The sequence below is a fragment of the Hemisphaericaspora subhashii genome (assembly GCF_019202705.1).
Source record: "Hemisphaericaspora subhashii strain CBS 10753 chromosome Unknown scaffold104, whole genome shotgun sequence".
Lineage (NCBI taxonomy): Eukaryota > Fungi > Ascomycota > Pichiomycetes > Serinales > Debaryomycetaceae > Hemisphaericaspora > Hemisphaericaspora subhashii.
The window spans coordinates 24,149-46,584 of record NW_026057312.1 but is presented as its reverse complement, the minus strand read 5'-3'; the positions used below and the strand labels follow the sequence as shown (position 1 = coordinate 46,584).

The 22,436-nt window shown below is 35.1% G+C and overlaps 8 protein-coding genes across 8 annotated transcripts; 5 read left to right on the top strand and 3 right to left on the bottom strand. All coding sequences in view use genetic code 12, as the record gives it.

Annotated features, from left to right (window-relative positions):
* Positions 1 to 2,273: 2,273 nt before the first annotated feature.
* J8A68_003385 (endonuclease/exonuclease/phosphatase family protein) lies at positions 2,274 to 3,188 on the top strand (the record flags this gene model as incomplete). The annotated part of the gene is made up of 1 exon (XM_049407235.1): positions 2,274 to 3,188. One exon carries the CDS (start codon positions 2,274 to 2,276, stop codon positions 3,186 to 3,188), a length of 915 nt encoding a protein of 304 aa, XP_049263346.1.
* A 424-nt stretch (positions 3,189 to 3,612) lies between these two features.
* J8A68_003384 (uncharacterized protein) lies at positions 3,613 to 4,146 on the top strand (the record flags this gene model as incomplete). Its single annotated transcript, XM_049407233.1, has 1 exon — positions 3,613 to 4,146. One exon carries the CDS (start codon positions 3,613 to 3,615, stop codon positions 4,144 to 4,146), a length of 534 nt encoding a protein of 177 aa, XP_049263345.1.
* Positions 4,147 to 4,225: 79 nt separating this feature from the next.
* Positions 4,226 to 7,114, bottom strand: RPN2 (proteasome regulatory particle base subunit; the record flags this gene model as incomplete). Its single annotated transcript, XM_049407232.1, has 1 exon — positions 4,226 to 7,114. One exon carries the CDS (start codon positions 7,112 to 7,114, stop codon positions 4,226 to 4,228), a length of 2,889 nt encoding a protein of 962 aa, XP_049263344.1.
* Positions 7,115 to 7,651: 537 nt separating this feature from the next.
* SER33 (phosphoglycerate dehydrogenase) lies at positions 7,652 to 9,043 on the bottom strand (the record flags this gene model as incomplete). Its single annotated transcript, XM_049407231.1, has 1 exon — positions 7,652 to 9,043. One exon carries the CDS (start codon positions 9,041 to 9,043, stop codon positions 7,652 to 7,654), a length of 1,392 nt encoding a protein of 463 aa, XP_049263343.1.
* A 3,012-nt stretch (positions 9,044 to 12,055) lies between these two features.
* On the top strand, positions 12,056 to 15,346 carry ECM21 (Ecm21p; the record flags this gene model as incomplete). The annotated part of the gene is made up of 1 exon (XM_049407230.1): positions 12,056 to 15,346. One exon carries the CDS (start codon positions 12,056 to 12,058, stop codon positions 15,344 to 15,346), a length of 3,291 nt encoding a protein of 1,096 aa, XP_049263342.1.
* A 263-nt stretch (positions 15,347 to 15,609) lies between these two features.
* HEM14 (oxygen-dependent protoporphyrinogen oxidase) lies at positions 15,610 to 17,214 on the top strand (the record flags this gene model as incomplete). Its single annotated transcript, XM_049407229.1, has 1 exon — positions 15,610 to 17,214. One exon carries the CDS (start codon positions 15,610 to 15,612, stop codon positions 17,212 to 17,214), a length of 1,605 nt encoding a protein of 534 aa, XP_049263341.1.
* Positions 17,215 to 17,244: 30 nt separating this feature from the next.
* On the bottom strand, positions 17,245 to 17,697 carry J8A68_003379 (U2 snRNP complex subunit; the record flags this gene model as incomplete). The annotated part of the gene is made up of 1 exon (XM_049407228.1): positions 17,245 to 17,697. The coding sequence occupies one exon, from the start codon at positions 17,695 to 17,697 to the stop codon at positions 17,245 to 17,247; it is 453 nt and encodes a 150-aa protein (XP_049263340.1).
* Positions 17,698 to 18,183: 486 nt separating this feature from the next.
* Positions 18,184 to 21,834, top strand: J8A68_003378 (oxysterol-binding protein related protein; the record flags this gene model as incomplete). Its single annotated transcript, XM_049407227.1, has 1 exon — positions 18,184 to 21,834. One exon carries the CDS (start codon positions 18,184 to 18,186, stop codon positions 21,832 to 21,834), a length of 3,651 nt encoding a protein of 1,216 aa, XP_049263339.1.
* Positions 21,835 to 22,436: the final 602 nt, after the last annotated feature.

Below are 22,436 nucleotides of genomic sequence, written 5' to 3'. Positions count from 1 at the left end.
CGAGAGAATCGGTGGAGCCTTGAGATATAGCAGCTTTCTCATTTTTAGCATCAGAGGAAATCTCAACTATAGCTTTTTCGTTGTCGGAAACGGTCGGTGAAATGGATGATTCGTTAGCTGCAGACATTTTTGTTTTTGCTTCGGCTTGATTGTTCTGAAACGGTTGCAATGATTGAGGAAATTGGGGGCTATTTATAGAGCAATCTGAAGAATGCCTAGGCGGTAGCGAACCCAAAATTTTTTGGTATATGAATTCCATTGATCCATGACAGGTGGAGATATACTGTTGGTATCCAATGTAATAAATGTATTACAAATTATTGTGTATAGATCCCCCCGCCCACCCATTGTCTATGTATCGTACTTAAGGGCCCACAAAGAGACAATTTATTGGGAAGCTGCGCGTTATTAATTAACACAATCATTGCGAGGTTAGGAGACAATTGATGAGCCTCAATGATAGGTTTTGTGTGATTGCACTAAAGTCCAACCAATAATGAACTACATTTGTGAAATATACTTTTCTTTTTTGCAATTGTTGGGAGAACAATAACTTTTCGCACCCATTGTTTTTGATTTTCCTCCACCAGCCGTGTAGCCAATAAAACAAAAGCCTCTTCCATTTTTCAATTACGGAGGCTAGTCTTGGAAACGGTTATCCCCATATTGGCTTGATAACTCAAACGCCGCCCAATCTACGGAATAGGGGTAGTTGCTCAACCCTTAATTTGTAAGAAATGGATTAAACCGGCTGAAGATCGGGAACATGTTACCGAACATGACAAATGAACAACAATGGGCTGCCCCCACTCTCCATTGTTCTTAATAGCTTCTAGAGCGTGCAAAGTGTTGGAAAATGTTTAGTTCTTCCGAAGTTCTTCCCTGCGTAAGGGCGATTATAATAAGCCTATTTCCAGGGGTTTGCCATTAAGCCCTAACTAATGGCGGTAAGAATGAACGGGTTGGAATATTGTAGACATTCTATTCGATAAATGGACCTTGACCAAGACAGTTGGATAGAAATACTTTCAATCAATAATAAACAGAGACGGTTATTATTCTTTTTGTCGCTCATGTTACAGTTTATGACAATATCACTGTAACCCCCGCCTTCAATCAATGCATAAAACATTATAAAACCAACAATTTAGGCTTGGAAACAGCGGAATTAGAACATTGAAAAATACTCAATGGAACAATAGTCAAAGTGGTCTGATCCTAGTTCCTTGTCTGATTGTTCTTGAGTATTTCCGTTGTTCTCAATTATTTCTTGGTTCTAAAATATGTACCTTATATCCATTTCTATTGTTGGTGTATGGAATTTGGATTCAGCCGTCAAAGGGTGTCAAAATTGACAGGCAGGCTTTGTTTCGGGAAAATTATGCAGAAACACATTTAATTATTGCGAAGTGATTATTAATCACCTCTCTCCTCACGACTTGTTCTATTGTCTTTATCATTTGTGTTTATCGATCGGAGTCATCGGAGTTTGAGCTTTTCTTTCTATTATTCAGACCTCCTCATTGAGTTCATGCCGCTAACGATCGTTTGGAGACAATATAGATTATGTAAGAAGCAAGGCTTGTTTTTTGGTTGCATATTCAGTTAATAATCATACTTTAATGGACCTTACAATTCCCTAACAATTGAACCACATGATGTTTTTAAGCAATATCAGAGTTCTATGTTAGCCACTAAAGTCCGGGAAGATAATGACCCATTAATGTTTGCGGCATTTTTGCTTAATGTGGTTGGGAAACAGCCTTTTATTGAAGGACTAACGGATATGCTTGGGATGGTGGCTTTTCTTGAACGTCTAACAGTGAAATCCATGCGGCAAGGTTATTCGCTCTGAGGAGCCACGTTCATGAAGTCAGATTAGGGTCCAATTAAAAGTTAGCGATAATGTGCCAGTTCCTGTATATGAAAAACTACAAATGAAATCTTACGAATTCATTTATGGAACCCTTCCAATGTCACCAACTAGGTAATTGCAATCGTTCGTTCTTGCCAGAAAGATGACTAAACAGCCGTGGTCAACTTAGTACAAAAATAAACATTGCCAAATTCAGAATGTAATTGTACAAGAATAATTTTTTCGATGCTGCGGCTGTCGCTGCATATTGATTGCCAAGTTAAATATTTTGAAAATTCACACGACCCTTCAATTTGACAATCCAAACTGCACATAATTAATTAATCAATTCAATTGCTTTTCTTATCAATTAGGATTAGTACTCTCTTCCTTTCTATCATTCATTTCATAACAAACTATGGGATTCACGGATGAAATAAGTAAGAAAGTAAATCAAGCTGTCCTTAAAGCAAAGGATAAACTTCACGACCATCAGTCCTCAAATTCAACAACTTATAATAGACCCGCAGCTGCCACACCACAAGGTAATTGTCCAATTCAATTACAATTCTATACTCATAACATCAGACAGGATGCCAAGAATAGAATGGAGAATGAGAGAACTTGGCCGGAGAGAATGCCAGGGGTAGTGCGATTGATTCGGTATGTATCATCATCAAATCCCACATTGGTTGGATTGCAAGAAGTTAAGAACAACCAATTGAATGATATAATGCGTGAATTAGGTCGAGAATGGACATATTTCGGAGTTGGACGTGATGATGGGAAGAAAAAGGGAGAATACTCTCCGATTTTATTTAAGAATTCTGATTTCGAATTGTTATCTGGGAAAACATATTGGTTGAGTGATACTCCAGATAGAGTAAGTAAAGGATGGGATGCTGCATTTGAAAGAATTGTAACTAAAGTTTCAATGAGACATAGACAACTGGGTAAAGTTATCAATTTTTTCAATACTCATTATGACCATCGTGGAAAAGTGGCAAGAGAAAAATCATCATTTCAAATCCTTGATTTAATGAAGAAGTCACAAGGTATAAATGTCTTAGCAGGTGATTTTAACAGTGAACCGAAGCATGAAGCTTATAAGACTTTGGAAAAAAGTTTGATAGAATCTTCAAAAGGGTGTAGGCAAAGGGCGGGATTTGAACATACCGTGACTGGTTTTACTCTTGGTAAGAAGGAATCAAGTATTGATTTTATTTGGGTAACTCCAAATATTCCAATTCTTTATCATGAAGTATTAGATCAGACTTATGGTAATTATTTATGCAGTGATCATCGTCCTGTAAGAGCCATTATTGAAGTATAGTTATTGTTCTTGGTATATCTTAAATTTACACCTATACAAAAAATATCAATGGTTGCAAAATTATTATTTTTTTTCAGTTATGCAACAATTTCTTTGGATATATTAAAAGAAAAGGATATCCCCATCAACGAAAATATTAGATGCGCTCTTTATTCACTCTTTCTTCTTCTCTGACATGAGAAGTTCATATATTGTGTTTTTATTGTGGTTGTTGATCAATCACATTACTTGCATAGAAATTCTTCCCTACATAAAACAATATAAACCTAACCCCAATCTATTAACCTACTTCAATAACTTGAACCGAATTAGAGCATTTCAAGAAATATCAAGAATCACACTCAAGAACCTATTCGAGCACGGAGTAGTAAAAATCCCGACTACCCAGTCAGTAATCTTCAGCGAGGATCTAGCTGAAGAAACCATGTCTCCTGTCACAAGGGAAAATACCAGATCGCGTTCTATACACACTGGAAGACGATTAAAACTTTATAAACTCAACTTTCTTGAAGTTAGTTTCGAAAATGCAAGTTTCAAAAGCATGATGCATGCCTCGACTCCTTTGGGGAAATGTATAAACAATTATTCCAAACAGCCAGCAACATATCTCCAAGGGTGGGCAATTGAAGCAGGTGCGGCCGCTAACTTAAAGATCGATTTTGCAACATTTATAATCGATCTTCATCCAACTACGAAAGTTGAATTTGGTGTTTCTGTTGGTCTAAGTGGTCTGTTTAGTTGCGATGTCCCACCGGGTCATCCATTACAATTTGCGTTAACTAGCGAACGTTATGAAATACTGGGGGTTAGACAGAGAAGAATGAGAATAACTAGATTTGGATTACAAGAGGAAGAATGGGAGGAAGTACCTACATTCACAAAAGTTAATACTAGGAATATACAAATAGCATGTATTACCGATCCTAGGCTTGTGAAATGCCCTCCATTGGTTCATTAGTTTAAAATTTTAATAACACAAATTCAAATTTATATTTATATATTTAGAGCAGAAATAAACAATTTTTTGTTGACTACGCCTATTCAAAGTCATCTTTTAAATCATCACCAGCTAAAGTAAATGGTTCCGGCAATGGTGCTTCAGTGATATTTAACTGTCTAACAGTCTTAATAAACTCAACTTTTTCTTCCGGTTTAGTATCCGCAAGAACTATTATCCCACCGGATCCTCTATACTTTCTAACCGGAACAAATCTATCATCCTTAAGAAATGAGACGAAATTGGATTGCAATGGTAACACTCTCGATAAATTCTCAATCTTGTATGGAGTTTTGGAATAACGGACTTGAACAGGTTCATCAGACGGTTTAGTTTCCTTTGGTGTGACACTCTTGGCCTTCTCTTCCGATTTTGGCTCTTCTGATTTATTCTTATTTTCTTGTTCTTCATCTGCTTTTGCATCATCAATGTCCATTTTATCCTCAGCTGCTGATTCACCTTCATGTTTTCTTTGCTTCTTCTTAGCTCTAGTCTTTGCCTTGGCTGTAGTTGACAATACTGCAGTTGCGAGTTTATCCGGTTGCTTTTCCTTAGTTTCCTCAACTTTGGCAGGATATTGGAAATATTCTGGATTGGTATGACAATTGAGTTCAAATTTTGGTGCTTTCAACTCGGAATTCACCCCGATAATAGAAGTAGGCACGAATGATAACGACAAGAAATGAGCTAATGGGAACCAATACCAAGATTGGACAAAAACAGTCAATCCTACAATGGCTTTAATGTTCAAAGTATTAGTTTGAGAATTTTCCAAACTAATAGTCACATTTCTTCCACCAGCATCTATTATCCCTTGAGACAAAGTAGCCCCGAATTTAGCCAAGGCATCCTCATGTTTATTCTTGACGACATCTGCATATTGTTTGGTGAATTGTTTGACTTTTGGATAGATGGATTCATTCTGTTCAATTAAGATCATAGCTGAAGCCATTAAAGCACCTTGTCTAACGAAATCAACAGGATCCTTGGTTAATGGTTCCAAAACCTCAATAGCTGGAGCATATGCTCTACCGGCACAGGAAATACCCAAGGCCATGGCAGTACCATATCTAACATGAGGATTATGGGATTGTGATAATAATTCAACAATTTGTGGAGCGGCGGTATAGTCACGAATCAATAAGAAACCTAATGATAATACAGAAGCCCTACGGACATCATCACTGGGGTCAGAGACCGCATAATGTAATAATTTCTTAATGGCATTGTTGCTTCCAGTACCGGCATAAGCTAATGCAATGGTAAATGCACCTCCATATCTTAAAATTGAAGATTCCTGACTCATTAATTTATCAATCACATAATCAGCTTTTTCTTCAAGTCCATAATTCAACAAAGCAATACCAATAGCCAAACCTCTGATAATGTTTTCATGTTGAGTTTCAAGAGCATAAGTTAACATATCATGTACTGCGGCTTCATTACCAGATCCTAACATTACTAAACCCATAGCCAATGCGGCAGCTTGGGAAGAAATCGCTGAATCGGAATATAAGACAACTTTCAAAGATTCGTAGAGTGATTCACTACCAGAAGCCATTCCAGCCACACCTGCACCCAAGGCTGCACCATGTAACATAACATCGGTATCTGTATTTCCGGCGGCATTACCATTTTCATCAATAAAAGATTTCAAGTTTCCAATAACTTCTCTTCCATGACCAGCAAAGATTAATCCTAATGCAAATAAAGATCCACCTTTGGTATGAGCAGTACCGGATGACCCAGGTAAGTATGGTTTCAAGATAGTTCTACCTTGTGATAAGTTTCCCTTATGAATGACCCCAAGGGCAGCAGTGGCTGAGAATTTAGACCAATTGGTTGCTCTACCTAACCATTCTAAATTCTTTCTAAAGAACGAATCATCAGTTGTACCTGCATGCATGAAAGCATTGGCAAATGTGACTGCAGAATGGAAAATAGAACTTCTTCCTTCTAACAAGTTTTTAGTTTTGTTTAAAATTGTAATATCAGTATTGTTGTTTTTGTATAAAAATGTGTTATCTAAATCACAGGTTGGAACACCAGTTAAAATATTAAGGATTCTTGAACCAACAACATTGCTTTCAGTGGAAGCGGCAATGCCTTGAGATAATTGAGTGTGAACTGTTTCCAATAATTCTTGAGATGCGGCATTGACTAAATCAAATGCAGCTTGATAGGCAATCAAAGCTTCATCTTGTTTGATTAATTCTTGGAATAATGTTACTGCAATATTAGAATCATTCAATTGAACAATAATCTTAATGATGGTAAAGAAATCTTGATGCTCTTTCAAGGTTAATAACAATGAAATTAACGAATTTAAAACTTGAGTTCTAAAAGTTGAATTCTTAATTGTTGAATTGGAACAAACCAAAACATAATTTATTAAATTCAAACCTGTTTCTTCATTTTTAGATATTTGATCTTGAAGGATCTTTTCCACTACATCCAACCTAAAAGCTTCCAATGCAATACCAAGGGTTAATTTTACTTCATTTGAATGTAAACATTTTTCCAACATCTTTTCAAAAATTGAAGTTAATCTACCATCAATTTCCACGCTAGGATCTAAAAACTTACGTTGAGATAATGAATTATAAAGATTGATACATTGAGAAACCATGGTTTCCATATATTGAGATTGCTCTTCAATATTAAATTCATCACCAGCTGATAAAGAATATTTAACTGACGCATCAAAATCACCTAAATTATAATAAACTTTGGATATAATCAATGCAGCCAATTGTCTTTTGGAAAATGATTCATCTTCAAACAATTCTTCCAAGTCACTGATGTTATTGGCTATTTCTGCCCATAATTGATCAACTACTTCATTCAATGATGATAAAGCGTATTCCTTTAAACTATCATCTTGTTCACTTAATAATGCCAAGTATGGGGCTGCTGATACCAATGCCATTTCTTCTTTATTCTCTTTGTCTATATCAGTGGAGGGGTTGTGAATAGTGATTGTGTGTATTGTATGTAATGTCAAAGTAAATAAGATGATTTAAAGATGGAACCAAAGTGAATTAAAGTTCTTCAAGTGAATTGAAAATATTTGTTGCCACCAGAATAATTTGACAACCACTGAAAAAAAAAAGAATATACTATGAGAAATGTATGCAGGAAATATAAGTTACCCGGATTTGAAAAATGGAGCTTCTTAATACAAATGGTTATAAGACAATCTATTACTCCAAACACTTCCTATGGTTGTCCTATGGTTCTCCTGTTAGAGTATTTAAGACAAGTATAATTTCTGTATCTCCTTATAAGATCTGATTCGCCACTGAACAAGAAAGAGTATGTTCTACAAGGTAGCGTACTTCTAAACATCAGTTAAAAGGTAATCAAAACTCTATACTATTAAACTTATATATATATCAACTCACAAAGACAAAAAAACACAAAAAACATGAAGTAAAATTATAATTATCGCATTAGATTAGTCACCCTAATATAATAAACGAGTGGCAATCTTATATGGAGTTTGTTCCAATTGTTCATACAAACTCTTAATGTCGCTAAGATCAACATCTGAAATGTCAGCCATTAAGTAAGCAACATCACCTTGGGAATCAGTAAATTGTTTTTCAATATTATGATTAGAAAGAATGTTATTAACAGTCTTCAAAACACCTGGAACATTATGATGGATATATAAGACTCTGACAGTGTTTTCTTGATCTAAATCTAATCCTCTCAATGAAACTTCTGGGAAATTAACTGCACCTTGAGAATTACCTTCATTAATATATTTGGTTAAAGCAGTGGCAACTTCAATACCAATTGCTGATTGAGCTTCTTCAGTAGAACCACCAATATGTGGAGATAAGATCACATTTCTTAATGAGCATAATTCAGAAGCCCATGGGTTTAAACTATCATTGAATAAATCTTCTCCATTCTTGGCTGGTTCATGTGGGAAAACATCCAAAGCGGCACCAGCAATCTTACCGGCCTTCATGGCTTGAACTAATGCTGCAATATCGACAACAGTACCTCTAGAAGCATTGATTACATATGCACCATCCTTCATGGCTGCGAATTGTGGAGAACTTAATAAATTCTTAGTTTCTGGGGTGGCAGGAACATGTAAAGAAACAAAATCAGCTTTGGATAATAATTCATCTAAAGTAGGGACTTGTTTAGAGTTACCTAAAGACATAATAGTCATGATATCGTGATAGATAACATTCATACCCATGGCTTCAGCCAACACGGATAATTGTGACCCAATATGACCATAACCAACAATACCCAAAGTTTTACCTCTAATTTCCCAACATTTAGCACTGACTTTATTCCAAGTACCAGTGTGTAATTCAATTGAACGATCACCCAATTGTCTAGCTAAAGTAATAATTTCAGCAATGACTAATTCAGCAACTGATCTAGAATTTGAAAATGGAGAGTTGAAAACAGCAACACCTGATTTAGCAGCAAAATCTAAATCAACTTGATTAGTACCAATACAGAAACAACCAATAACAACCAAGTTTCTGGCATGCTTTAATACCTTTTCAGTTAATTTAGTCTTTGATCTAATACCAATTGCATGAACATCCTTAATTTTTTCAATTAATTCATCTTCTGGTAATGAAGATTTATAATATTCAACTTGATAACCTTGGTTTTGAAAGATATTTATAGCAGTAACATTAACGTTTTCTAATAATAAAATCTTGATATCACCAGTTGAAAATGGTTTTAATGCCTTGGTTGGCTTGGCTGGAACATATTGACTTAAATATGAAAAATTTGGAGAAGTGGAAACAGCATTTGGAGAACTTGAGAGATTCAATGCTTGTTGGAAAGTAGCAGCAATTTGTTGTGGAGATGACATTGTTTATGAATGTTTGTTTTCAACTGAATTGAGAATTGTCGATGGAAAGACAGAAAGAAAGCAAAGGATAAATTCTGAAAAACTTTTTCAAAACGGGATGGTTATAAATAAAAAAAGTTCTGTTGCAACAAATTCCGGAGCGGGTTTTGGTTGGTGACTAATGACAGCACGTGATATCAACAAATTTTTTCAATTGAATTTGAAATTAAATTAATGAGTCAATTTCAGAAGGTAATAGAGGAAGTAGTAAATTATGATGATGTAATAGATCAGAGTTAATTTACTTTATTTAAAACAAGAATTAGACCTTATAAAAGATTTCAGAAGTAATTTATATGATTACTTAATTGGAGGTTTACATGAATCATCTACTAAAATATAAGATGATGTAGTATTTTTAACTCTGATTCTAGAAGCCATTTTTGACTTCTGGTTATCAGATGACGCTCTTCAGAAGAAAAAAAAGACACTTCCAAAATGTCACCAACCGCCCACATGGACTTGTTGCAAAGCGATGACCTTTTACTATAAATCTAATCTCTTGAAACAATCGCAAAAAATTCCTTTCGATTTATCAACCAATATCTACATACAGACAGGTGAATTTTTTTTTTGATCTGTGAAGGAACTAATATATGAGCCCTGCGACCCCACTAAAACCCTAAAAATTAGAGCTTTAATTCTGTGAAGAGAGCAAACCATTAACGTAAATAGCACAATCGTTCTTACCAAGCGTACAATATCCGATGGCGTAGTGCCAATTCATGAATTAGTATTTTTGAAATCTCTTGTTAAACAAGAATATGGTGTTGAGTTCAAAGAAAAAGAATAGCGTAGAACATGAGCTCTTTTCTGATACCTTGATTTGTCCAACTCCTTAAAGCATTGATCTTGTATTCTATAATTTACGGTTTATTCTAAATCTGCTCATCTTTAGACTAATCAAGAGATTACAAAAGCTCCTATTCTTTATTCAAACTACTGCTGTCTGCCTGTAACTTTTGTGACTTAAAAAGCGTGAAACATTGGATGACTTAGTTCCCCTCTTTGATTCTATTGGTGATCAAGGAGTGCAATATATCAGCAGGCTTTCAAATCTGTACTTCAGGTTAACTGGCTGGTGAATATGAATAGTCCCTTGGTGAAACTATAGCATATCAAATTTTGCAACCCGAAGTTTGTTGCAAAAAAATGACTAGGTCTTACAATTTGGTTGTAAAAATAGCGAAATTTGGTTGTAAAAAATAAAATAATTACCACAACTACGGATCAGTTTTACCACCCATAGAATACCGTTTCTCGCACTATGTGTACTTTAGATTGAAGTTACTACCTTTAAGAAAGTTCATTCAAGTACCTATTGGCGCTAATGATTGTCTTTTCTTACCACACACATTGATTCAATTTTCATCCCTGAGATTCAACTACAGCAAGTTTAGAACTATGCTTTATTTGCAAGCTGGTTACCTTAGAAGACAATACAAATATGAGCTTAATAGGATAGAAGCGCTGGAGAATACTATTTATTCATATTTACATCCAATACATCGAAAGACTAATAATTTTGAAAAAGGCTGATTTGAAAATTTGTCCCATTGCGTGATAAGGTGATTTTGTTGAACAAATTTTAAGGTTTGCAATTTAGTTTGGGACAATTCAGCATCACCAAGTTCTGTAGTGCTTGACCATGCGACTAATGATCTATTTACAACTCTGAAACATGCGACGATGTATATCGTATTGTCCGAGCAAATTAAGCGAACACAATAATAATTAATGGAAGTATTGTTAAATGGAAATATTGTCAAATGTTGGTCTTATTGTTCGCAGGGTGCCATTTCCCGGGGAGACTGGTGGCTCATAAAAGTGTTATTATTAGCTATGCAACACAAAGTTTTAGAAACCACGCTATTTAATGTAGTTGAAGTACATGTACGCATATTGTTAAGCTTTTAGAGAGAATATGATCCTTACATTTTTACGGTAATAGTTATTGGGTATGCACCAGTATTCACCGGAGGACGGATATGCTTGAGTTATAAAAGAATTTTGGAATTTTTGTGGCAAAAATTAGGTTGGTTACCACGAGGGATTTTTGCACAAACAACAAAAAAAAAAGGTCACAAGACGAAAGAAGCTTAGAATTTACTTATTAGATATCCAGAGATAAGGACATAAGACCCTTGATACAACGTGCAGTTCCTAATTAATAAAGCCGGTCTAAGTACATATTAATTTATTGGTTGCAAAATCATATGATCAAATCGGAGTTGCTTTCGGCTTACAGAATTAACAAGACAGTTTTTTAATTACAAGAAATGTTTACCACCGAGGAATGACTTAAGAACCCTTTTCTTAGTCATTTTTTTCCCCTCCAAAGGACAGAGCGACAAACAGAAATTTTAGGTGTCATTATTTGGATTAAAGTACACGACTGCTCTTATAAAAAAATAAATGACGTTACTGAAGCTAGGAAGTAACTATATGGTTTAGCGCAAGACGGCTGGGGTCCAATGATCCCGGGTACAATCCTAAGGATATATTGAGTTGTTTTTTTGAATTTGGCTTGGGAGGAGCCATCTATTTATCTAACATTGTTTGTGGTTTTGTATCTTATTCCCATGTGTGTTTACTTTGTTCATTTTTAGAAAATTGCAATGTGTTGCTTAATCAATTAAATTAAAATATGCAAATCTAAAAAATATTAAAATTTTTAATAAAAATAAAAAAATAATAAAGTCACTAAGAAATGAAAAAGAAATTCAACATTTAATTTAAAAAAAAACCACGCATAATTTAATTTAAAAAAACCAAAAAAAGTATCTTCCACATAAGTCTACTTGATATTCTTACTTTCTCATTTTTAATCTTTATAACAGACTAGGGGAACTACGTGCTAATATAAGGGGCGAATTAGAGAGAAACACATTTCCCAATACATACACACACATATACATTCCCCATATTTAAAAATTTCATAATTATTAGTCATACCCCACATCTATTTCCAAAATGCTCAACCCAAGAAGTTTTAGTTTTGACAAAATTAAACAGAAGATGACCGGAAGAAGAACATCGGAAGCTTCCATATTAGAAATAGCATCGACTAACAACAGAAGGAAAAGTATAGACATACTGGGTTCCAATGATGATCGGCTGAAGTCTCAACAACAACAAGATCCGAAAAGAAGGACACAATCGATATCGTTTATGCCTCGATCCCGGTCATTATCCAAATCTACAACCAATCAGCAACAGGCATCCCTTCATTTACCACATTTATTTAAAGTGAATACAAGAGATTTGGTTAAACAGGAAACGGCCACAATCATTCTGAAGAAATTGATTCATATGTTACAAGATTTAGGCTTACAAAATCCAATACCTTTGGACACAACCCTGAATGGATCTCCTTCCAAAAACGTCAAGATATACGTGGCTAACTCCCATGATTGCATATTTTTACCCCCTGCATCATCCACTAGTTTTACATATGAAGATGTAGAAAATGGTGGTACAATACCAATAATCCTTGAAGATGAAATCTTAACAATGCCTGAAACAAATGCATATGCGCAAGGTAGTCTGATGTCATTACCAGAACCTTTAGAAGCAGCTGCGGATCCAAACCATCACCTTCACAGTAAAATGAAAGGATTCACTTCACCAAATTACTTGTGTACAAAGATTGATTCAGAACATCCAATACCTCATACATTTGCTGTTGTTGTGGAAGTATTAAAAGACGCTACAGTTGTGAAAGATATTAAGTTTGAATTTGAATCACTTACTCATATTCTTTGGCCAACTGATGACCCATATAATAAATTTCATAATAAAGAAAAATTCAAAATTGGATATATGGATTGGCGAACGACATTAGCCGATGCAGATTATTATATCAATAGCTCCAATTCTAATGATGTGAAGCTGAAAAATTTAGGTCCAGAAGATCTAGCTAAACGTACTCGTGAATACAATTTAATCAATGTACGAGATTTGGCAGATGGATTAGATAAATATAATAAAAAGGCATCTGCGTCAGTAAGCTCATTGCCATCTTCAGTGGATCTGTCATCTAGAACTCCCGCAAATGACACATATAAAGCCGGTCTTTATGTATTCTTATTGCCTATACTTTTACCAGAACATATTCCTGCAACCATCGTTTCTATAAGTGGTACATTAAATCATATCCTTTCAGTTAGTGTAAACAAAATGTCAGAAAAGTTAAATCGAAAATTGAAAGTTGAGGCATCATATAATTTACCAATGGTGCGTTGTCCACCAAATTTGGCCGATTCGATAGCCAATAAACCGATTTATGTTAATAGGGTTTGGAATGATGCTGTGCATTATATTATAACTTTCCCAAGGAAATATGTTCCATTAGGTTCAGAACATGTTATGAATGTGAAATTAGTTCCATTAGTTAAAGATGTGATTATTAAACGAATTAAATTTAATGTTTTAGAAAGAATTACTTATGTTTCCAAAAATTTACAAAAAGAATATGATTACGATAGTGAAGATCCATTTTTCCTTAATACTCATACTAATAAAATCAGAGAAAGAATTGTTTCATTATGTGAATTGAAAACCAAAGCAAAACAAACTGGTAATGGTTATTCCGATCCTTATAAGGAAGAAGTCATCAAATGTCCTGATAACAATTTACTTTACTCATGTTATGAAATAGAAGATCAACCTGGTCCTTTCAGATCTAGAAAACCAAAAGACAATAAAGAGAACAAACCAATGATTGCATCACCATTGGATATAAATGTTGCGTTACCCTTCCTTACCTCCAAGTCTGATAAACAATTAAGAACCCTGAATATTGTAGATGATGCGGACAGCAATACCCCAACACCAGTTCGTACATCTACAGGATCAGTAGGGTCTGTTTCAATGGCTCATGGGCAACCAACTTCAAGAAGAGCATCACTTGTATCTGACCTATTCGCACCATTGGCCCCAGTTTCATCCCCTGTCATTGGTGCATTAGAGACCAATTTGGCCAATCATGATGAAGTTGGACCTCATGATTTCGTGAAACCGAAAACTTCAAATTATATTACAGATGATTTGAGTTCTAGGCATCATCCCCCAGAAAATATTCAACATGGTTATACAATTGTTTCAAGGGCATTATATCCTGATTCTAATTTCCGACATATTCAAATCAATCATAGATTACAAGTATGTTTCCGAATTTCGAAACCTGATCCAAAAGATGATTATAAAATGCATCATTATGAAGTTGTGGTTGATACTCCATTAGTATTATTAAGTGCAAAATGTAATGAAGGTTCAATGCAATTACCAGAATACAGTGAACTTGAATCCGATATATTTTCATCCCCATTATCAACTGGTCCAGGATCAGTACCAACACCACCACAAACAGCAGTTTCATTCAGAATACCAAATTATCAACATAATGGAGTCAAGATTTCTTCATGGGATCCTGAATTGGGTGAACATGATGAACATTTACCTAGTTTTGAAGAAGCAATATCTGTCCCAAGTAGTCCAATCACTAGATCTAATTCTTCGGAAGGTAGTGATGAAATGGTTAGTTGTACCAAGATTCCATCGATTGTTATTTCTCCAGATGAACCAGCTCCAGCGTATGAAGAGACTGAGAGGATTGAATCTATTGATACGATTGTGAATGACGATCCGGTTGATGTGGAACCTGCAGCTGGAGAGATAGGAGTACCTGTTTCGAAGATCAAGAGTAGTCTTTCGTCGTCATTTGCTACTAAGAAAGGAACGTCAGCGGATGCCTCTGGTGTCAGTAGTGCTTGTAGTGGCAGTCATGAAGGTGCAGAGCTTGCCAGTGGAAATAGTGGTTGTAGCTGTGATAGTAGAACTGGAAGTCTTTCATCCGAGGAGGGAAGTATTGACTCTGGATCTATTGCCAGTGAAGATTCAACTCCACTATCATCCTTCCCAGACAGCACCAGCCTCCCTGCATCTAAAGGAGAAGAAAATAACAGAGACAATGATGATGAAGAAGAAGGACCACAATCAATAGAAAGTGATACTACCAGTGAAGATGCTGATGAAATTACTGAGATTACACCAACAATTAGAACCAAGAATCTTAGAGTGACTGATGAAGATGAGGAAGATCAAGCTGGTGATGAAGATGAGATTTATGAACAGAAAATCCCGTTGTTGAATCAGATAGCTGAGAATGAGGTGTTGTGTTGTAGTGAAAATGATGTCAATGACAATAATAATGGTGATGATTTAGGACCAAAACAAGCTATTTATCATACTTGTATTCAATAAGGATATTTTCAATATTTCTTTTGTATAATTTTTTATTTAATTCAAATGCATTTTAGAAACGTCTTAATATAATAAACTGTAGACTCTATACGAGAGGTTGATCGTATAATAAATCATCTGATTGCAAAAAATGTATTTTCTTACAAATGCTACCAAATTGATTGGAGCGAGTTGACCCCCCACCAAACAAAACCTCAAAGCATCGAAATTTTTCACCTAATCCCTTATCCTATACTTCTAACCACATCCCACCCCAGCCCCATATGTCACTCGCTAAACTTCCACCCAATGCCAAAGTTGCAGTCTTAGGAGCCGGTATCCTGGGTCTTTCATTCACATACTTCCTCCATAAACTCCGACCCGACGTTCAGTTCCACATCTTTGAAAAATCCCCTCGAAGTGGGGGATGGATCAATCTGTCCCACCTCCATGTCAAATCAACAAATGAACAAATAATTTTGGAAAAAGGTCCCAGAACTCTTCGTGGAGTGAAGGATGGAACTGTGATCATGATCGATATATTACGAAACTTGAACAAGGAGAGAGAGATTGAGATTATGACAAATGATTCGATCGCAAATCGGAAATATGTCATGAATGCCCAACAACAACTCATACAAATTCCAAATTCGTTCATGAGTTTGGTTAAGTTTTTAAAAGGGATGAAACTCATGAATGGGAGGTTGTTGATTGGGATATTACGAGAGCCCTTCGTGCCGGTTTTGCAAGAGGATGAGAGCATTGAAGGATTTTTCACGAGGAGGTTTGGGTCGAGTTTGTGGATAGATAATCTTGGTAGTGCGGTCATACATGGGATATATGCTTCTGATGTTGCTAAGTTGAGTGTGATGAGTACGTTGCCGGTTTTGAAGGAGATAGAGAGGGAATCTGGGTCTATTGTGAGACACATGTTGAAGTCATTGTTTGGTCAGGTAAAGAAGAAGAAGAATGAGGAGCGCGCGAAAGTTGTTTCTGATGAATTGACACAATATGAGAGGTTGATCTCTCCAGATGGAAATATGAATGGATTATTGACAAAATTGAAAGGAATCCCAATGATAAAACTACATAACGGATTAGAAGAATTACCAAGGGCGATGACTAATTATTTAGCCAATGAGAAAAACATTAAAATTCATTACAATTCACCAATAAAAGAAATAGATCCAATATCTGGAAAAGTCAATGGGGAATCATTTGATCATATAAGATCTACGATAAATACTCACGCTTTATCAAATGCTTTACCCAGCAACAATCCATTACGAGCAAATTTATCCTCCATTGAATATGTGAATATCTTTTTATGTAATATTTACTCTAAGAAGAAGATAATTCCTCTGGCAGGATTTGGATTTCTTGTTCCTAAGTTTGGCAACATTTCATTAAATCCCCAAGCACATCTCGGAACGATATATGATTCTGATATTGAGAAGAATGTGATTAGTTTATTTGGTGAAAGAAACCAACAAGGGCAACAAGAAGGATATGATAAAATTACTATTATGTTAGGTGGACATTATTATTCTAATTGGGAAATCCCATCTAAATCTATAAATTTACAAATTATCTATGAAATTTTGAAATCTAAATTGCGGATTGATTTGCAGAAATTTAATATCAAGATTATTGATGAAACAATGACAATTGATACTATTGATGAAAATGATTTAATCATTTCTTATAATTATCATAATAGTTGTATACCAGTGTATGGTGTTGGATATTTGGATACGAAAGCAAAAGTGATACAAACGATCGAGGATAATCGCTATAAGTTGTCATTTGGAGGTACTGTATTTGCCGATGGTGTTGCTGTACCAGATTGTGTGAGTAATGCCTTTAAAGATTCTATGAAATTAATGTAAATAGATGCAAATGTTATATGATACTTTTTCTTAATCTTCTTCGTAATGCGGTAGTTCTTCTTCATCTCCGTCACCATTCTCAGATTTATCTTCAGTCTTAGTCTCTCCCTTTAGCTTTGTTATCAATTTAGATTCATTTGTTGAATAATTAATCATCAAAGGTTTATCAAAGAATTCTTCTTGTTGTAAACTTCTTAAAGCTAATGATGCCAGAGAGACATTGGCAAAAAGTATATGGGCATGACCTTTGGCTAATCGTATTTGTATTATATCTCCATAAGTAGAGAAGAGTAAATATAAATTATGTTTTAATTGTCGATGATTAATTTTATCATTGAGATTCTTGATGTATAAAGTTTGCGATGGCTCTAAATTGGTTTGATCTAATTTGGTTCGTTTTATCTTAGGCTGCTGTTGTGGCGGTTGCTTCAACTTTGGTTGCTTCCCACCGGATGGCGCTGTTCGTTTACTTCTTGGTGGCATGTCACTTAATATGAATATTCTATTACTGTTGAATGATGGAACATGAATAGTATACAATTTAGTTAGGGTGTGGAAAATTATTCAAAACGAAGATCACATGATATGAGTCACATGACATAAATCACATGATAAATGTCACATGATACAAATCAGATAATCGTATAAATGAAATTCGTGTAAATAAGTTTAACAAGAAAAAAAACAACTCCACTCACTTAACAAAAAAAGAATAACTGGAATTGCCGTCCCACGCCGTAAAATTAAATTCTTTAACCAAATTTAGAAATTTCATTAACTTTCTTTCTTTTATTCAATAATCCCAACTGTTTTTCTTACACAAGTAGAATACAACACAACACGACCCTATAAATTCAAATAGATCAAATAGAGAAGAAAGCGATTTAAAGTTTTTTGACATTTTGCAACACACAAAATATTCAACATAAAACAAAACTGATAGAATCCTGTTAGCCCTGATTCAAAAGAATGTCAGACAAAAACAATTCAACAAGTGGAGATACATCTATCTCATCATCATCATCTACTTCACAATTGAGTAGTTCATTACTCAGATTGAAATTATTGGATGCTTTAAGAGGTGGTGATAATCAGAAGATTGATTCAATTATAAATGAATTAGCTTCATGTAAAACTCATACTTTACAAACTCAAGATATTGTTCAATTAAAAGAAACAATATTCCATTATGCTGTTCAAGTTGCTTCCTTAAATGTATTACAATTCTTAATTTCAAATCTGAATAAATATAATATTGATATAAATGCTCAAGATAAAGATGGTAATACTCCTTTACATTTGGCAGCAATGGCAAATCGTTTAGATATTGTAAAATATTTATTATCATTACCAAATATTAATGATACAATTGTTAATTTAAATAAAAAACAACCAGTTGAAGTATGTAAAGATGTAACTATTGCTCAATTGATGCAATTTGAACGTGCAAAATTTGTGGAAAAATCTGCCGGTGAATTAAGAGCCTTTTTCAGTAATCGAGATTTTCAAAATTTAGAAAATTTATTAGTCAACAATCCAAGAGCTTCAGAATTATTAGATATTAATGGTGCTGATCCTGAAACTGGTAACACTGTCCTTCATGAATTCATTTCCAAAAATGATATTGAAATGTGTGATTGGATTTTAAAACATGGCGGTGATCCATTCAAAAGAGATAAAAGAGGGAAATTACCAATTGATTTAGTTCATTCTAACGATCGATTAAAAAAATTACTTAAATCAGCAAGAAAGGATCAAAATATCATGGATCCAGTAGCAACTACCAGTAACGCAATCAAAACTGGTAATGCTCCCACTTACAAAGGTTATTTACGTAAATGGACCAATTTTGCTTCTGGTTATAAATTAAGATATTTCATCTTGGATCTGCAAGGAATTTTATCTTATTATACTAATCAAGAAGATACAAATAATGCATGTCGTGGATCCATAAATTTAGCATATTCATCATTGCATTTAGATTCTTCAGAAAAACTGAAATTTGAAATCCATGGTAAGAATGGACTTAGTTGGCATTTAAAAGCAAATCATCCAATTGAAACTAATAGATGGGTATGGACATTACAGAATGCAATCACAATCGCTAAAGATAACATAAAGAGAAAACGTACCTCAACTGGAGGTGGTGGCATGATTGCTGAAAATGATGAATCATCAACACTTGAGAACCCTCCAGTTAGGCATAGCATTGATGTTTACGGACCTTACGCAGGTAATGGACAAGAAGAAAAGAAACCTAGTCGACTTAAAAGAATCGGCCGTAAATTCAAGAGCCACAGCAGAACTTCAAGTCAAGTCTCACTTACTTCTTTTACTTCCGAATCTCATGATGAATTAGGGAAAAGGATGTCCCGATTGTCTCGAAGTATGGATGAACAAATTAGTACTCGAAACTCATCAGGCTTTGAATATGGTATTGGTGATTTAGAAACTGGTATTCCCGATGAGGAGGATGATTATGACAGTGACACCGAATCAAGTCAAGATTTAACACCCTTGAATGACCAAGCTGCGGCTTTGAAAAGGTCCCTCGACGTCGAATTGGCATGTTTACTTGATCTTTTCGAACAAGCCAACAAGGAAGAAAATCTCCAATCTGATTCAAAACAGGCAATCGAAGTTTATCATGTCGGAAAATCCACCATTGAATCAATTGTTGACTTAATCAAGAAATATAACACTATTATTGAAACTCGTGACTCTAAATTGAAACGTAGTTTAGAAAGACAATTAGAAATCAATAAATTATGGGAGAGTTCAATTCAACAACTTGAACAAGAAATGAAGGATCGTGAAACAAAATTATTAGAATATCAAGATCAAAAGAAACAACTAAAGAGATTGATTGGAAAGCAGCAATCATTCCCATCACCAGTCCTATTAGCAAAAGAAGAAGAACTTGTTTCTCCATTACCTTCCAAAACTGGTTCAAATGAATTTTATTCACCAACTCGTGCATTAAGTCCCAAACCAGTTGAAGAACAAATTAGAGAAGTGGATCAAATGTTGAAGCAGGACGAGAAACCACCTGTTTTGGTTAGCGGAGGTGTTGAAGTTCAAATTAATGATATTCTTGGAGAAGATTCCGATAATGATGAATTCTTTGATGCTGACGAATTTGAAGATGAAGAAGAAGTGATATTTGAACAGCCGGCGGAGGAGATTGAAATCGAGGAAAAATTGGTTCCAAGTGTAGAAATTGCCAAAGCAGTCGAAGTGGAAGAAGAAACAGCCGAAGTGGAAGAAGAAGAAGTTGAAGGACTCAATCCTGTTCAAAAGAATGCTCTCCAATTAATCAAGAAGGAAGAATCATTTAAAGGGTACGAAAATCCACCAAGAAAGAAATTATCCATGGATGAAGATAATAGACCGAAAGTTGGTCTTTGGGGAATTTTGAAATCCATGATTGGTAAAGATATGACAAGAATGACCTTACCTGTTTCATTTAATGAGCCTACTTCATTATTACAAAGGTTGACTGAAGATATTGAATATTGTCTGTTATTAGATCAAGCATGTCAATTTGATGATTCTACCTTACGTTTGATCTATGTTGCCACATTTGCTGCCACTGAATATTCTTCCACCATTAATAGAATTGCGAAACCATTTAATCCTCTTTTGGGAGAAACATTTGAATATTGTCGTCCGGATCAAAATTATCGTTTAATTGTTGAACAAGTTAGTCATCATCCACCTATTAGTGCTTGTCATGCTGATTCACCTAAATGGGATTATTATGGAGAGAACGCAGTTGATTCGAAATTCACTGGGCGTTCATTTGATTTCAAGCATTTAGGTAGGATGTTTTGTGTCCTTCGTCCTGATCACGGGGTGGTAGATAGAGACAACAAAGTTGTCCCAGAAGAGCTTTATACGTGGAAAAAAGTCAATACCGCCGTTGTTGGTATTATGCTAGGAAACCCTACAGTTGATAACTATGGAAAAATGATTGTCGAAAATCGCACCACGGGAGATCTGATTATCGTCGACTTGAAACAACGTGGATGGAGAGCATCTTCAGCCTATCAACTATCAGGACAAGCCCTTGATCGTTATGGCAAACCACAGTGGGCCATGGGCGGTCACTGGAATTCGAAAATATACGCCAAGAAGATCCCTCAACATGAGTCAATCGAGGATATTGAACAACAACGACAAAGAAGAAATTCATTATTGGAAGAACCATCAAGTCGAGCAGTCACGACAACTGATCCATTCCAGGGACTGAAATTCTTGGTTTGGCAAGTTGCTCCTCGTCCAAAAGTCCCATTCAACTTGACTCAATTTGCAGTCACATTGAATGGAATTGATGATAATTTGAAATCATGGCTAGCACCTACTGATACCAGATTAAGACCTGATCAAAGAGCAATGGAGAATGGTGAGTATGATTTTGCGGCAGATGAGAAGCATAGGGTAGAAGTTAAACAGAGGGCGGCCAGAAAAGCGAGAGATGAAAGTGGAGCCCCATATATTCCTAATTGGTTCATTAAGAAGAAACATCCAATTACTGGTGATGCATTTTGGGAGTTTAATGGGAAGTATTGGAAAGAGAGACAAGCAAAGAGATTGGCTGATACTGGCGATATCTTTTAGATAATTAATAAAGAGACAGACAGAGAGACAGCGAGAATTGTAGTTGTATATTGTTTTGAGTTGATGTGTGTTTTCTAGTTTAAATTTTAATAAATTAATACAGTGATAAATTTGCATTCTATTTCTTAGTTGGAGTTGTGATGTACTTCAGAATACGGCTCTTATATTTAGGGTGGGCTATATTTGAGAACAGCGCTACAACCTTCTTTCTAGGGTCCTTCCGGTTCAGTTTGAAGGGATTGTTTGAGCTTCAGCTTGTGACATCCATCAACATTTCATAGCCTTCTGTATGAACTGGTAGCATCTCGAAATAATAAGCTGATATGACATCATCTTCTAATTGTCTTGGGGTTAAGAATTTCAAGACTGTACATCATCCTATTCTTCTAACCATGCAAAGCGGATTAAACTCTTGATCAGTTTTAATATGACTATGGGGAATGACTAACAACCCCACCTTTGTCGAAATAAAGAACTTAGTTTACAACATTCTCTTTGTTTCCAATTAGATTCATAAATCCCCTTAACATCAAACTTTCAAATTAAATTTAAGTTCAAATTACCCTCTTAAGTATCATTAACAAAGATAAAATTCCTGGGTT